General features: G+C 38.6%; 1 protein-coding gene across 2 annotated transcripts in view; it reads right to left on the bottom strand.

The window, feature by feature from the left end:
- The window catches only part of VAV3 (vav guanine nucleotide exchange factor 3), a gene marked incomplete at its 5' end in the record, with an annotated part of 388,846 nt that overhangs the window by 173,304 nt on the left and 199,803 nt on the right, over positions 1 to 15,739 (bottom strand). For both annotated transcript variants that reach the window (XM_082646938.1, XM_082646939.1), the window contains 5 exons: positions 8,441 to 8,550; positions 8,945 to 9,077; positions 10,588 to 10,673; positions 13,595 to 13,681; positions 15,320 to 15,388. In XM_082646938.1, the coding sequence (XP_082503064.1) occupies positions 8,441 to 8,550; positions 8,945 to 9,077; positions 10,588 to 10,673; positions 13,595 to 13,681; positions 15,320 to 15,388 (485 nt within the window). The remainder of the gene's footprint in view (positions 1 to 8,440; positions 8,551 to 8,944; positions 9,078 to 10,587; positions 10,674 to 13,594; positions 13,682 to 15,319; positions 15,389 to 15,739) is intronic.

Genomic DNA, 15,739 nt, shown 5'->3' with positions numbered 1-15,739 from the left:
AAATAATGCCAAATACATATAATTCATCCAGGTATTTCTGTTCTGGTTTTGGTGGAGTAGAGAACATTTTGAGGCTAAATCATCATGATGACCTAAACAGGAATTAGTGCTAGTGAGAAAATCACACTTCTACAAAAAGCCACAGCATGGCACCAGTAGAGCTGAGACCTTTTGTGGCAACACATACTCACTACATTCCCTAGGCCTGAATCATCATCTCTCTGCTGTAAGACAAGGGTCGCTAACTACAGCCCACAGCCTATCTTACTGGAATATACCACACTCACTCATTTATGTATTATTATCTATGGCGGTATTCTTACTATAATAGACCTGAGTAGTTGTGACAGAGACCATAGGGTCCACAAAGCTGAAAATGTTTACTTTCTGGACCCTGTTCTAAGAGATGAAATTCACAGTCTCAACAGGTACTTATTTATATATTTGAGAAGATCCCAATGGATCTCCTAACGAAGAAAGCAAACAAGAGGAGGGAGAGGAAGGGAAAGGAAGAGGAGAGAGAAGCAGTAGTACCATTATCCTAGTAGTAGTGGCAGTAGTAGCCAGAGCAGCAGTAGTTTGGGCTTGCTATAGAATTCTCTGATTTAGCTTCATGTAGATATTGGGGGAATCTCCATCTAGGCAAAAATATAAATAAAGTCAGCCTATTTTTTTATTTATTTATGTACTTACTTATTTATTTATTTAGCTGTGCCAGGTCTTAGCTGCAGCACACAGGTCTTCATTGCTATGTACAGGATCTTTAGTTGCAGCATGTGAACCCTTAGTTGAGGCATGCGTGTGGGATCTAGTTCCCTGACCAGGGATTGAACCTGGGCCCCCTGCATTGGGAGCATAGAGTCTTAGCCACTGGACCACCAGGAAAGTCTCATAAAGTCAGTCTTTTAAATTTGCACAATAGAATGTCAAATCTGTTGCCAAACCTTTGATATCATAAACATGGGTCTCTCATCAAACAACAACAAGGACCACCTCTCTTGAGACACTCACCAGATTTTTTAAACCCTGAATTGATGGGTAACACAACACAGCTTTATCCCTCCAAATCCCGGGATGGCTAGGGGAGGCACCCTCTCTCTGGCCTGACTAGCCACCCCCCAGAGGAGAAACAGTGAGGTCAGGTCCTGGTCCACTGCAGGGAGCAACATACGGTGGGGAGGGTCACACTCCAGGTGCCACTGAGGGTGTTAAGGAGACCAGGGAAATGGGAGAGGGAACAGGCACGTGAAATGAGTCTCCCTTGTGACGCCCATCAGTATCACGACATGTAGACAGTGATTGGACTTCAGGGGCAAAACAGAGAAGAAGCAGAGCCGCTCTTCTGAGTCTGACAGGTGGAAAAAAATTGAGCAGGTCAGGAATCGGGAGTGTGGACAGAGAGAAATATGAGGAAGTAGGTGGTTTTGAGCATCTCAGACCTTAGAACCAGTCTAAGTTCTATGTCCCCTACATCTTCTAGAGGCAAGAGGTCCACGATTTGCATATTGTTCTGTAGTTTTTAGCAGAAGTATAGATTAGATCAATATTACTTGAAAGAATCTAGGTGATGTGAAAATTAGCCATCCTGCTTGGTTTTCTAAGTTCATCTAAGCATCGAGTAAGACTGCCCAAAAGAAACATACATAGATGGACAAAAAGAAACATAACCTGGAAGCATCAGGTGTCTACAAAAATGCCTTTAAAAAATTCCAACAACCTCATTTTTGAGGGATAATTTAAGAAAAATAATAATATATGACATCAACTTCTAGAACTTCAAAAAAATCTAATGCTGCTCGTGGAGAACATGTTTTTCTGTATCTCTTACTTAAGGATCCACGTTATAAAGCCTTCTTATCATACTAGTGAACGTTTCTTTCCCTCAAGGACTGTTGTATTATTTTGTGAGACAGTAAGAATTTCTTAATTCATCTTTTTTTTTTAAATTGACCTTATTGTCAGAAAACTTAGAGTAGAATTTCAGATTTATAATAAAAATATGATCATCTACTATGTGCCAGGCACTGTGCTAGGATTGATCATGCATGGGAATAGCATTGACAAGATCCCTGTCCTCCTGGTGTTTTTAGTCCACTGGGAGAATAGCCATGAAATAGACAGCTAGATCTAATGGTAATGCCCTCGATCCAAGGGCCCAGGCAGCTCGGCCTTGGGGCATTAAAGGTATACACAGGGCAACCAAATAACCAAAAGGCAATTTCATTCTTTACTTAGCATTTCAAAGGACATCAAAAGGAATATAATTCAGAGTCTACAGAAATGCATTTCAAAAGTCCCTTTTCCCCTTTCCAAACCCCTCAGACCCCATAGCTATTCCAGAGCCTCACTCATACCAAAACCCAAAACTTTCTTTGCATTCCCAGACCCATGAAGCTTTCTTTTTCCCTTCTCCCAACATTATCTATGTATTCAATAGTTCAATTTAGCTTCTCTCCTAATAAGCAATAAAGAATCCTTACTCTTTTGGAGGAGAAAAGACAGGTAAAATAGAGTAGGCAAGTAATAGATTATCTTTAACAAGGAGGGGATTGTCGGGTCTCTAAAAGGCTATAAACACTAAACTTGGATAATTTTTGTCTGGCCATATAATTACAATTGTGAGAGAATACTAGGGAAGTGAGGTTACTCATTTAGCATAGTGGTCAGGAGAGACCTCTCTCACAAAGTGATATTTAAAGTCAAGATCAGTAGGATAAAGAACCAGCTACCCAAGGAGCAAGAGGAAAGACCATCTGGTAAGGAAAGTTCACGGTTGAATGCCTGAGGCCTGTGCATATTCTCCAAAAACTGAAACGCACTCAATCTAGCTACGGCAAACAGGTGTGTGATGTGGCTGAAGAGATGGGTGGGATAAAACCATGCAGGGCCTTCTGAGGTCCTGGTAAGAATTTTGATATTATACGGAGTGCAGTAAATAGCCAACAAAGGCTCTTAAGTAGGGCAGGACACGGCAGATCACCCTGGATGCTTCTGGAAGAATGGAGGGGGCAGGGAATGCAGAAGCTAATCAGAGATGTGGAAGGCTTAAACCAGGGAGGTGAGGGTGAAGATTACAAGCAAGTGGTCAGATTTAATCTGCAGAGATTGGTGAGAAACTGATTCCATGTGGAGGGAAAAGGCAAATCTCGGCCCTCCATCTAATTACACTTGAATAGATGGGATTGGGAGGAAGAGACTATTTTCATAGAAATATCAAGAGTTCAGTCTTGAAATAAAATCCACTATATATTAACTGAACGCTATTATATTTAGAAGCTACAGTAATTAAATTCAATTGCAATAGCTCTCTCAGTGCTATATAGCCAGGGCTTCCAACAGTGTCTGGCAACAAAGCAAATGCTTAGTAAATATTGGGAGAATAAATGCAATTTCCTCTGATAATTACCCTTCTGGTATTCAGAATCTCTGAGAAATACCTTTAGATTAAAACAAATTATATTGGATAAAATATAATTTTATATTTTAAATGTGAAAAACATACTCTTTGCTTTCATATTCAAACTCCAGGAGGCGAATTCCAAGAAAACGTTCTTATCTAGTGGAGCCTGAGTCTACGGAGAATGCTTTGAAACATTGTTCTGTTTGACCTCTGATTATTTAAATTTTTCTTTTTAATTCTGTGGCATGTGTGCTTTCTATGGTGAGTGACCTCAAATTCCTTCTGGAAGTAAATGGGGAATAAATTAGAAAGCTACACTGTGGCTCAGATGAAACGTGATTTGTGAAGTTTCATGGCTGCATTCCCGCCCCTGCCTCACCCCACTTGGAGAGCGCTTCTTTTCAAGGGTTCATCCTAGGGAACGAAGCTCAGGGGCTGCCCCTCCAGATGACAAGGCAGCCTGGTCCCAGAGCCCCTCCCCAGCTCCAGAATTTCCATACCCCCTTTTCCTTGTCTTCTCCCCACTCCCACTAGTCTTAGCAGCTAACAATATATCCTGGGCTCGTATTTTAGCAGACGTTAATGGTCTCTATGCTATTTTTCCTTAGGTAAGCCATGTGGCACTGTTCCTGGCGTGTGGCACACAGTGAAGAAATCTTGGTGTGGTAATAATGGTATATGCATCTTCAAGGGGGCTTTCTTTATTCAAGGGAGTAAATATAAAATGTTAGAATTTCAAGAATTGGGTGAAGTCAGTCAGAAGAAATTCCAGGCAAAAGGGCCTTTCAGTTCCCTTCAATAAATACTACAGAGGCTGGTTCAAAACCTGCCACTTGCTACCATACGCAATGCTTTTCTGCCCCTGTTCTACTTTTTCTTTCTCTAACTTTTCCTTTCAAAAATCTTATTATTCTATTACTCAATTTCTTTATTTTACCCAACTCTGACTTATTTCTAGAAAACTTAAGGACACTGTCTGATCCTCCAGGTCCTAGTCACAGTGAAAAAAAGAAAAAAAGAAACCTGATTTCAGTTTTAGATAACAGGATTTGAGTCCAGGTGCTTATTTTAGCACCTTCCTGGTTAAAAAAATTGCTGGGAACTAAGATCCTGAACTCTATTGTAAATGTTATAGCACTGAACTTGTACAAATGTGCTGAAATACTCCTGCCATTGCTAGTTTCCTGAGCTATAAAATGGGTATGACGTGTTTATCAATTTAAATCTAACAGGAGAAAACATTAAAAACACTTGATTTAAGGGATTTGGGGAAAACACATCCATAGCTTCCTAACAATATTTTGAACATTGCTATGGGCAACGTTCACATCCACACTTTCCAACATCATTATGAAAACTAGCCTAAGCTAATAAAATAACATTTGCCATCCTATTTCACAGATAACTAAATGGAATTGTGGGAAACAGAGACAAAAAGCCCTTTTGAAAATAAATAAGAATAAATGATGTGTATCAATTAGGCTTTTAAAGATATAAATATATTATTTAGAGTGGGATCCCCAGAACTATAGCTCTTGAACATTATTTGGCTCAAAAACTGTTCAAACAACCTCAGAGCAATCAGTCCTGCTACCACTTCTTCTCACAGGGAAAAAAGAAAAGAAGACATCCTTCTTCCTCCCCTATCCAAGTGGGTCACTGCTGCTTTTCTCTCTGTGAAGCCTTTCTTCCGGAGGTTTGCCAAGTTTATGTGATCCAATGCAGATAATGCTGGAAGTGGCTATGGCCAACGAAGGTCAGAGAATAGGGCTACTGAGTGGGGATGGGGGTGTGCTTGGGAAGGACAGAGGCTGAGATTTAGGTCACCTCTGGGGAGATCTGAGTTTACCGGATACTTACTGTTTATTGGTATTCATGCTTTTCTATGGTCCATTATAATAGTCTAAATTAAGAGCAGTATTCTAAACTCCTTAAAGGTGATTTGCAAGTTTTTTAAAATAAAAATGATCCAACCATCCTATAAACAGCAGAATTGCCATCTTCTGTAAATAGAACTGGCAAGCATTTCGTCAGTCTTAAAATATCACCTCCCTTGATTTCCTGCCCCCCTCCCACCCATGCCACCCTTTCCTTTTCAAAGGTCCTTAAAGCGACACTCCAGAATGCTCTAGGGGGACCTACAGGGCCCCTGTTAATGCCAAAGAGACTGGAAGAAGCTGGTCTGTGGCGAGACACAAGGCTTACTGTTTATCATGTATTGTCATGAATGCTGCAGGATTTCTCAGTCTTCTTTTTCTCTATGGCTTATAGACTAAGAGTACTTGAACTTTAAATAGTGGATAAAATAGCAAAATTTGAGCCATAGGCAAAGTCTTAAGCTTCAGGACTTAGATTATTCTACTTTCCTGAGCACAAGACAAGCAAGACCTGTCTCACAAAGCTGGAAGCAGGACTTTCCTGCATAACAAGCTTCAAAAGAGAAAGGAGGAAATAAAATAATGGGATATTCTGATGCTCGAATAAAATCCGACTTTTATTTTGCCTAATTTTAATTTACATGCCATACATGGCATAATCCCTGCTTCAAGAAGCCCTCAACTTTGACTTTGAGCAATTCTCAAAAAAGGGTACTTCCACCCTCTCACCATCTGCATGGGCAAGTCAGTGGAACTCTAAAATACAAACAGAGTTTAATGGATGTTTAATGACATTGTTGAGGTGCTTGGATAAGGCTCAAAGATGAAGAACCCCACCCAGTTTCCCTGTGTGTGGTACAGCCATCTTTCCTGTGATGGAACAATTTAAAGCTACCCATACTCTTCCCTTATGTATATACCTATAAGGCAGCGACTGATAGCTGCATACAGCTACCCATTTCTCCTTTCTTCCATAATAGGAGAACCTTGATTCGTAGCCAAGCATATTCCTGCCCAGAATGAAGATGGCATTTCTTGGCTCCCTTGTCAGATGTGGCCACATGACTAAGTTCTGGTCAGTATTATGTAACAGAAGTTGTAGCATTTCTGCAAAGAATCCTTAAAAATGAGGATCACCTTCTGCTGCCTAGAATGTAGATTATATAGCTAGAGCTCCAGCAGCTATCTCGGACAACATGTGACCAACCTTGAGGACAGAAGCCATGCTGACAATGGCAGAGCAGGAAGATCTGAGCCTGGGTTCCTGGCAATACCCCAGAGAGCCCAACCCACCCCTTGTCTACCTACCCCAGATTCTCTTCCATGAAAAAGAGAGATAAGCATGCATTTTGTTGAGTCTCTTGCATCCAGAGTTTAGCTGTTTGATTTATGGCAAGTGAACAGAATATTAAGTGATGCGCCTATCAATACAGTCCAAGGAGCCCACCTACTCTGGACAACAAATTTAACTTCCCTCCTCTGCAGAAATTCCTTCACTCATGTAAGGATCATATGAACAGAACCCGTAAGAAAATACCAGCCCGGCATCCTTCCCACAAGAGCAAAGGTGTGAGATCAGCTCTGCCTTTGCATATTATCAGCAACCCCAGCATCCTGTCACTCCAATCCCAACTGCTCAAGTCCAAATATTGCCTATCACTTGAAACCTCACTACAACAGCACACTAGGTTTATGATGTAGCCCACAATTCATCAGAGACTGGGTGGGCGGAGGTCACCGACTTCCTCACTTGTGACCCAAACCAAAAAGGTCCCTGTAGAATAGCCATTTTATGGATGCATACAACTACTAAGGTCTTTTAATTATTATAATCAATAACAATAAATTTTAAAAACTACAATAGTATACTGGAAGATGTCCTCTGAATTTATAAGTCCCTATAGGTATATTAGGATCCTAAATACAAAACAATATTAATAATAGTGATAACAACAGACACCTCTTACAATTCTATACCATATCATTGCTGTTGTACTATCTGGCCACCATTCTGCATGACACATATATCTGGAATTCAAAATATCATTATCCCTGTTTTAGAGGAGGAAACTGAGGCTCTGAGAGGTTAAACAAATTGGCTAAGACTATGCAGCCAGTCCATGGCAGGGGTTATTGCTGAACCCAGAATCGTCTATAAGCTTAAAACTATTTTAGCTGCACAATCGTATGTCTCAAAGTGCTAGAGAAAATAATCTAAGGAAAATCTCTATTTTTCTCCCCTCAGAACTACAATAAAATATTCTAATCCTATTTCCATTTTATATTAACATGAGCATTTCCAAAAACGAAGCAAAGGAGAAAGCAAACAAAAACTCTGACAGAATTTGTCTGCAAAAGGTAAATAATGCTAGAATACATATGAAGCAATCACAGAAGTGTTCTTTCTTAATTTCACCTTTTGCTAACAGTTTCAATTTCAGGGTGACCTATATGTTTCCATAACAAGGGTCATTATACACTTTTTAATCCATGAACCTCAAAACTGAAAAGAAACGCCTATTATGACACGTCCTTGTGTAATCATGTCTCTGTATGCATTCCTTTTTGAACATGTCTGATTTATTTCCCACCTCTTTGTTGAGTTTCCACTTTAATAAAAGGAAAAAACACTGAGAGAAGTCAAGCCCTGAAAGCATTCATTGAATACGTCAAGCAATTTACCCAGAATTCAAACAATAAATGAGTTAAAAACAAACAGGAGGAACAAATCAATCTTTCTATTAAAAATAAGATATTTGCATGTATGTATGTACGTGTGTGTATGTGTTTGGGAGTATTTCTACTTAATTTAAAGATATATATAAAACATGGCAATTACATTAAAAGTTTATCATTAGAATAATTAATATTTTCGGGGGCTGCTAAAAGCTAAAGAATTAAAATATGCCCATGAGAAGAAAGTCAAACAGAAGGTTAGAGCTCCCTCTTTCTTTTTCTTGAAGAAATTCACCAAAACATCTCTCCCAGGAGACCAAAGTTATCAAGCTGACAGCCTCGTAGCATAGCACTCATGCTCAGAGCAAAGTGTTTTCACAGCCTCTGTACACATGCTACAAATATTACAGTATGTTTATTGGTAGTTCATTGTTCATAAGAAACTGATGCAGTAGAAAAAAGCACTTTTAAAAGTAGAAATACTCACAAAGCCATTTCAAACTGTTCCAGCCACTTTTTCTTTAAATCTTTTGTTTTGCAATAAAATTCTAACCCATTTTGTCCTTGGATATGGATGAGGTAGAAGCCATAAGACCACTGTTAAAATTAATATTCCTCAGGTTAATAGGTATCATTGATTAATAACATCATGTTTCCAAATTCACTAACACACCACCATAATCATCCACAAACCACCCATAACATTATCATCAGACAAACTGTGAACAATCAAGACTACTGTAGTCAACTTCATATCTAGAACAATTGCTATGCCAAGTGCATTTTGCTGCCTTGATCATTAGGGCATTAGAGGGGATCATTATCACCTGTGGCACTGTCCAATTATTTCTCACAAAGGCTTGCTTCTAATTAATCTCTAGAAACAAAAACACCTGGATGGATAAGCGGCCTCTCACATTAATGTATTAGCATACTTTCCTTGAATAGTCAAAGTTATGAGTAAATTAGTTATTCATTTCCAAGAATTTACCTTTTTATTTTCCTTATCAGTTGTAGGATTGTTGGCTATTTTGTACTGCTGAAGATCTATTATTTCCTTCATTTCATAGTTATCACCTTTCCTTTTACATACAATCACTGCCAAATCAAATAAGAAGATATGCCTGAGAGAGAGAGAGAGAGATTTATTTAAACGATTTGGAAGCATGTGTATTAATTCTTCTCAGATAAAATTTAATTTATCCAGTGAGTTAAAGACAAAGGTAGTGTGCACATTGAAAGAATGAACTGTGTGTCCTGGAACTGCCCTTTACTAAATGAATCACCCTGCTGTGCCTCAGTTTTCACAGTTAAAAAATAGGCAAAATTATAATGAGAACAATATGCACAATGCAGAGTTACTGTCAGGAACAATGAAGCCCTAAAGTGTTGTTCGTGAGCTAGTACTTTCTTTCTTCCAGTTTAAAAGCTAAACATTGATGGAATAATATTAATGACAACAATAGCAGTTAACTTCTACTGATGTTACTAGGAGACAGACAGATTGTCTTGAGAAGCGTTCACCCCTTCCACAAAGATGACTCAATTTAAATCCCCAGGACCATCTCCCGAGGTACGTATTATTATCATATTCATTTTACTTGGGAGGAAGCTGAGGCTCAGAGAAGTTAGATAATTTTCCCAGGGTTACACTGGGATGCACAGCAGGATTCACTCTTGGGTCGACCTGTGGAACCTGCGCTTTTACCCTGTATGTTGCTCCTTGTGACTTAATGGACAACCTAAAACACAAATTGAGTGGTACCTGACCCAAGTGTAAGCTAGAGAAATTATGGTTAAATTTACATGTTGATATTTCTCTTTTATCTTACTAAAAGCAATGTAATTGGGGGAATAAAACAGACCTTATAATTCTATCATCCAATACCAATATTTGTATCTTTTCGAAAACTCTCAGTGATTAACATGCATACATTTTTTTAAAACAATAATAATGAGACATTCACGTAGCTCTATTACTTGCATCACTTTCAAAGCCTTTTTTCCGGGAGAGGCTAAAAGGATGTGTGTCTCCAGGGAGCTACCTTTAGAGCCTGGGTATCAAGGTGGAAGCAAGAGCTGATGCTGCCCCCTACTGGTTGACTTTCTAGTTTCCAAAGTTTCCAGAAAATGGCCATTTCAACTAAATAAATCAGTTTACCACATAATTAGCTCAACTAATCTTTAAGGACTGCACCTACAAATTTCCCTCGAGAAAATCTCACTAAATGGCCTTCACTTGGACTTCCTTAGGACATGTTGTACCGTTTTTAGTTCTTTTAAAATGCATACCAAAAAATAAAATTAAATTAAACAATTGTGTTTTTATAGTAGTTGTCTATTATTGCTTTATTGCTACTCTCATCTTAATGTGTACTTTTTTTACTCTAGCTGACATTCTATATTTGTCTATTCCTTCTTAAGAACTCAAACTTAGGCAAATCAACAGATACCAGAACAAAGAGGGGAATACCTAACATATCTATATGAGAAATTAAAAAACCACAGATCGATCTGACCCCTTGTTTTTATTCCTTTATTTCACTCCTTTGTCCTGGAGGAACTGTTTTTAAGATTTTCGCAATCTCCTGATCCTAATAACTTATTTTGAAAATAAGTACCGATCCTTCTCACCTTTCTTGTTTTGTATGCTTGTCTAGAGTGGTTATTCGAATTTCACCATCTCCCTGAGGTCGTCCAAAAAGCAAAACTGGTTGGTTCTAAAATATAAAATGTGCATCTCAGTTTTTCATAATCACATAAAAACAGAAATTAACATTACTGAGGCTATTTGCTAGGCACAACTATCTTATCACAACTTTTATCATTTTACCTTTTAACACACTTATTCTAAAAAGCTCAGGTCTGTACGATACACTTTAAAAACAGCCTGTCCTTGGTCATCCCAGGAGGCATACTGAAGACATTAATTGATTTTACTTACACCTCTAACGGAGAAGTTAGCTACCAAAAGAGAGAATTAATTGGAAAAATGCAAATCACGAGGAAGTTACAACAACTAATATTTACTGAGCATCCACTGTGTGCTAGCCACTAGGCACAGGACAAAATGGCATAGACTCTGCCCTCATGAAACATACTGCTCAGTGGGGGGAACAAATAGTCACAGAAGAATATAATTACAACCACGTGGTTGCCGTGATGGAAGAGCAGAGGAAGCATGCGTATCTGGGGGACCTAATTTGGTCTAGGGAGTCAAGGATGGCTTCCCTGAGCTAAGATCTTAAGAATGAAAATTTCTGACTGGATGATTAAAAATAATGAGTCATTTCCCCAGAGACAGAAAATAAAAAGTTTTAAGTATTTATGAACACCTACTCTACAAGGTGCTAAAGGAAAAGGAACTGACTGAAAATATCACTAACATCTATGAAATTACGTTCTAATAAAACAAGATATGTAATGAATTAACTGTACTACAAGAAAGTATAAAAATAAATGTTTCTTATCTGTATTTTTTGCAGAAACAGAAAACGCCATCCTAAAACCCATATGGAATTGCAAGGGACCCTTAATAGGTAAAACGATCATAAAAAAGAACAGAGCTGGGATCTCACACTTCCTGATTTCAAAACTTATTACAAAACTATGGTAGTCCAAACAGTGTAGAAATGGCATAAACACAGACTTCTAAACCAATGTAATACAACAGAACATCCAGAAATAAGCCTTCACATATATGGTCAAATGATTTTTGACAAGAGTGCCAAGACCAATTCAGTGGGGGATAGGAGAGCCTTTTTAACAAAGGGTGCTGGGGAAACTGGATATGCACAGGCAGAAGAATGAAGTTGGACCCTTACCTTATACTGTTTCCAAAAATTAACTCAAAATGGATCAAAGAGTTAAAACTACAAAACTTTCAGAAGAAAACATAGGGGGAAAGGTTTATGACATTGGATTCAGTAATGATTTTTTAGATAGGACACCAAAAGCACAGGCAACAAAAGAAAAGATCGATAAGGTGGACTTCATCAAAATTTAGAATTTTGCACAAATAACACTATTAACAGAGTGAAAAGGCAACTCACAGAATGGTAGAAAATATTTGCAAACAAAAATGTGGTAAGTATTGATATCCAATAATTCATAAAGACAGAAAGTAGAACGGTGGTTGCCAGGGGCTGGGAAGAAGGGGGAATGAAGAGTTAGTGTTTAGTAGGTGGAGAGCTTCAGTCTTGCAAGATGAAAAGAGTTCTGGAGATGGATGGTGGTGACAGCTGCACAATATGAATGTATCTAACATCACAAAACTGTACACTTAAAAATGGCAAATTTAATGTTTTATATATATTTTACCACAATATAAAAAAAATACAGCTGTCCAGGCAATGTGCTATGGAATTACAAAGAGAAGGAATTAGGGATCCTTTCAGATGAGGGAAACAATTTTTTTTAAATTGGACCTTGAAGAAATTTGATAGGAAATAATGAAAAAAGATATTCTAGGCTTTGACAAGATTATAATCAAAGGCAGAACTATAAACGCAACTATGTGAAGAGGTAACCAGAGGCTACTGTGATTGGAAAGGTGGCAGATGAGGTCCTGAAAAGGGGAAGTAGCTGTATGTGTGGAAAGAAAGACAGACCAAAGACGTTTCACAGGAAGAAGCAATAAAATTGCTCTACCAAGAAAAGCATCTTAAATCTATTCATTTATCTGTTTTCTCTCCCCACAGCTTTATCCAAGCCTCCATCATCTCTCTTGAAACGACCTCAATGATTTTCTGACTGGTCTGCCTGATGAAAGGGTTTTCATGACACTTAAATCAGACTGTGAAACCCTCTGGTAAGAACCGTTCACTAGCTTCCTACTGCAATCACTACAAAATCCCAACTCAGCACCTTGCCCTCCAAGGCTGTGGTGTGTAGTTCTCCTGCCCCCACTCCCCCACTTCAGAGCCCACCCTTCTTCCTTTCACTCTCAATTTCCAGCCTCTCTTGTCTTGCTGCTCCTTGAACAGCCCTGGCTCTTTCCCATTTCAGGGCATCTCACTTGCTATGGCTTCTGCCGGGAATCTTCTCTCTGCAGACCTTTGTGCCACTGGCTTCCTCTCATCCTTCAGGTTCAGGTGACAAATGTCTCAGAAGGACTTTTTCTGAGCACCTTATCTAAACTAGGACTCCCCTCACTATCCTCTGTTGCAGCAACCTGTTCACAGCATTCATCTCAATAGAGAGAACATTTTTAGACTCTTTTTACTGTCTCCTCAACCATGAGAACATGTTGTTCATAGTTACAGCCCCGGCCCCAAGCAAAACGTCTGGCACACAGCAGTCACCCAGTAAATATACATAAAATGAATAAATTAACGGGACTCCACCATGGTTACGTATGGGGGTGAGGGAAGGAAAAGAAAAAAAAATATGGGACTGCTGCAGGGAGAGGCATCACAGTGTGATTAAAGTGACAGGGACAAGCAATGGCAGAAAGTCCCTGGACGATGATGTATCACAGGTGCCACTGAACGTTCATCCCCGTGGATGCTGCCAAACAGAAGTCGGAAAAAACCTAGAACAACAGAAACTTGAAGGTAAACTATTTTTTTTTCAAAAACAACTGCTAGAACATCCCCCAATTTGTGGGTTAGGGGAGCTGGATGGAATGATAATTACATACCAAATTTTCTATAGATAGCTGAAATTGTTTAATTTCACGAAGGGTCTCATTATCTCTTTTCACTTCATTCACGTATTGTGCCAAGTCCTAAAGAATAAAGAGAAGGGGAGAAAAAGAAGGCAAGATAAGATTAGACAAGAGATGAGCACTGTTTGAAAGAAAACATCATTAATTTCATTAATAGTCAAAAGTTACCACTATAACTTTTCAATGACAATAAAATGAATACCTAATCGAAGCTGCATCTCAAAAGCAATTTAAAACTGTCTGGAGTACAGCTGGGAAGACTGAAGCCTTGTCATTTACCACACCCCTGAGAAGAGTAAGGATCAAACACAGAAACAAACAAAATATGCTGCCATGCAGAGCAACAAAAAGGAAACCAGGTCGGGAGCGTGTAAATTCTAAACACTGACCTTGAGAGAATCACACTTGAACTTGGGTTAGAATAAGGGCAATCATGAAGGATTAGCGGGGAGAAAAAAGTAACTAAAAGTTAGACAATGAATCTAGCAGGGCTGTTGTCTGCATCCAGTTAAGCATCTCGGTTCCTGAGAGGGTTCAGTCAGGGAAGCCAGGTCAATTTCAAAGAGTTAATAAAGGGAAGTGAAGGAGAGGAGAGAAACCAGGGAGCGTGAAAATGAACTAAAGGGCACAAACAATGCTGGCTGTTTCTCCATGTGCCTTCACCTATTTTAAAATGTCTTTTCTCAAATTTGAGGAAACATTAGCTAATCTTTCCATACTGTAACTAGCTATTTTTATGATACGTGCTCCAGATTTTTCCTGTTTTCTGGGTTTTCTTTTTTCCCTACCCTCTTATATTTATCTGCAACAGCAGGAACAGAACTCAGGCAAAAGCAGTTCCTAACTTTGTTCTAAATGAAAGCCCGACTTTTCATAGGATATATCTATAAACGATTTCTTTAAAAAGATTGGAAACTTGATATGATTTTTTTTTATAATAATAAATAATGATGGGCTGTTTCCTGACAGGGTACTAAAGTCAGCTAAACACAGAGCTAACACTGAAACTGGCACAAGGACACAGAGAAGTAATTATGCACTGCTCTGGGCAGAGTCACATTGGCATTTTGTTTTGACCACAAATATTTGTGTATGTTTTAAGCTAGGGACAAATATTATTTCTTTCAAAAAGTCCGGCATAGCGTGGAAATCGGGGTTTTACAGATTCCCCAATATGTTCAAAAAGCCTGCCTTCACCTACTTCTAGTGCTTGATTTTCAGATTTACCTGAAATAGAAACCCAGACTGATCACTTGTACTGGTGCACAGCATCCAAAAAGGTAAACCTGGCTGACATCCTCACTTGAGAAAAATAAGTCACACCAGTGTTCTGAAGTCATCAGCTAAACTGCTGCTTGCACAAGCCAATAGGTTTCTACTAGCAACCATAAAAAGAATGTGAAACAAAACCATTCTATTAAATCATTCCTGGTAGTTATGGAAATTGTCATACTTTCATAAATACTGAAAGTTATTTTAATATACCTCTTGGTTTTATGCTTTTGTCCAACAATTAAATCCATGCAAGGATACTGATTTCAGTTAAAAATATCCAGCTCTCCCCTCCAAAAACAAACCTATGCAAATACTTATAATAACATCTATTAGCGTATCATACATATATATGAACAGTTTACATTCTATTGTTTTTAGGCAAGAATTAGAAATACAAACAAGTTAATGCTGCATTCGTCTAACCTTCATCGCATCAAGAGCCAGTTTCAAATTTGCCTTCTCCATAGGATCAGTGGTATGTTTGACCAGCTCCTATTTGGAAGATATATTTTAGTACTACTTCCATCAAATTAAAACCAACACATAAGAAAACATTTTACAAATAAACCATTTTTATCATTATTCTCACCATAATGTGATAAATCTGATTTAACTAGGCTCTGTTTTCATCAAAAATTTCAAACTGTAAGAAGACCAAATAGATATCAAAAGGACATGAGACAATGGTCAGAAAGGTTTTCCTTTCAACGTTGAACGTGAATTCTATCCCCCACCATCACACTGACACTCTTGCCAGATGTTAAGAAAGATTCCCCTCCTTGACAACTGAACTGATACTTTTGTCTTTTTTGGCTGTGCCACATGGCACGTGGAATCTTAGCT

This window comes from Grampus griseus (genome assembly GCF_964374135.1).
Source record: "Grampus griseus genome assembly, chromosome: 1".
NCBI lineage: Eukaryota > Metazoa > Chordata > Mammalia > Artiodactyla > Delphinidae > Grampus > Grampus griseus.
This window is presented reverse-complemented; position numbering and strand designations above follow the sequence as displayed.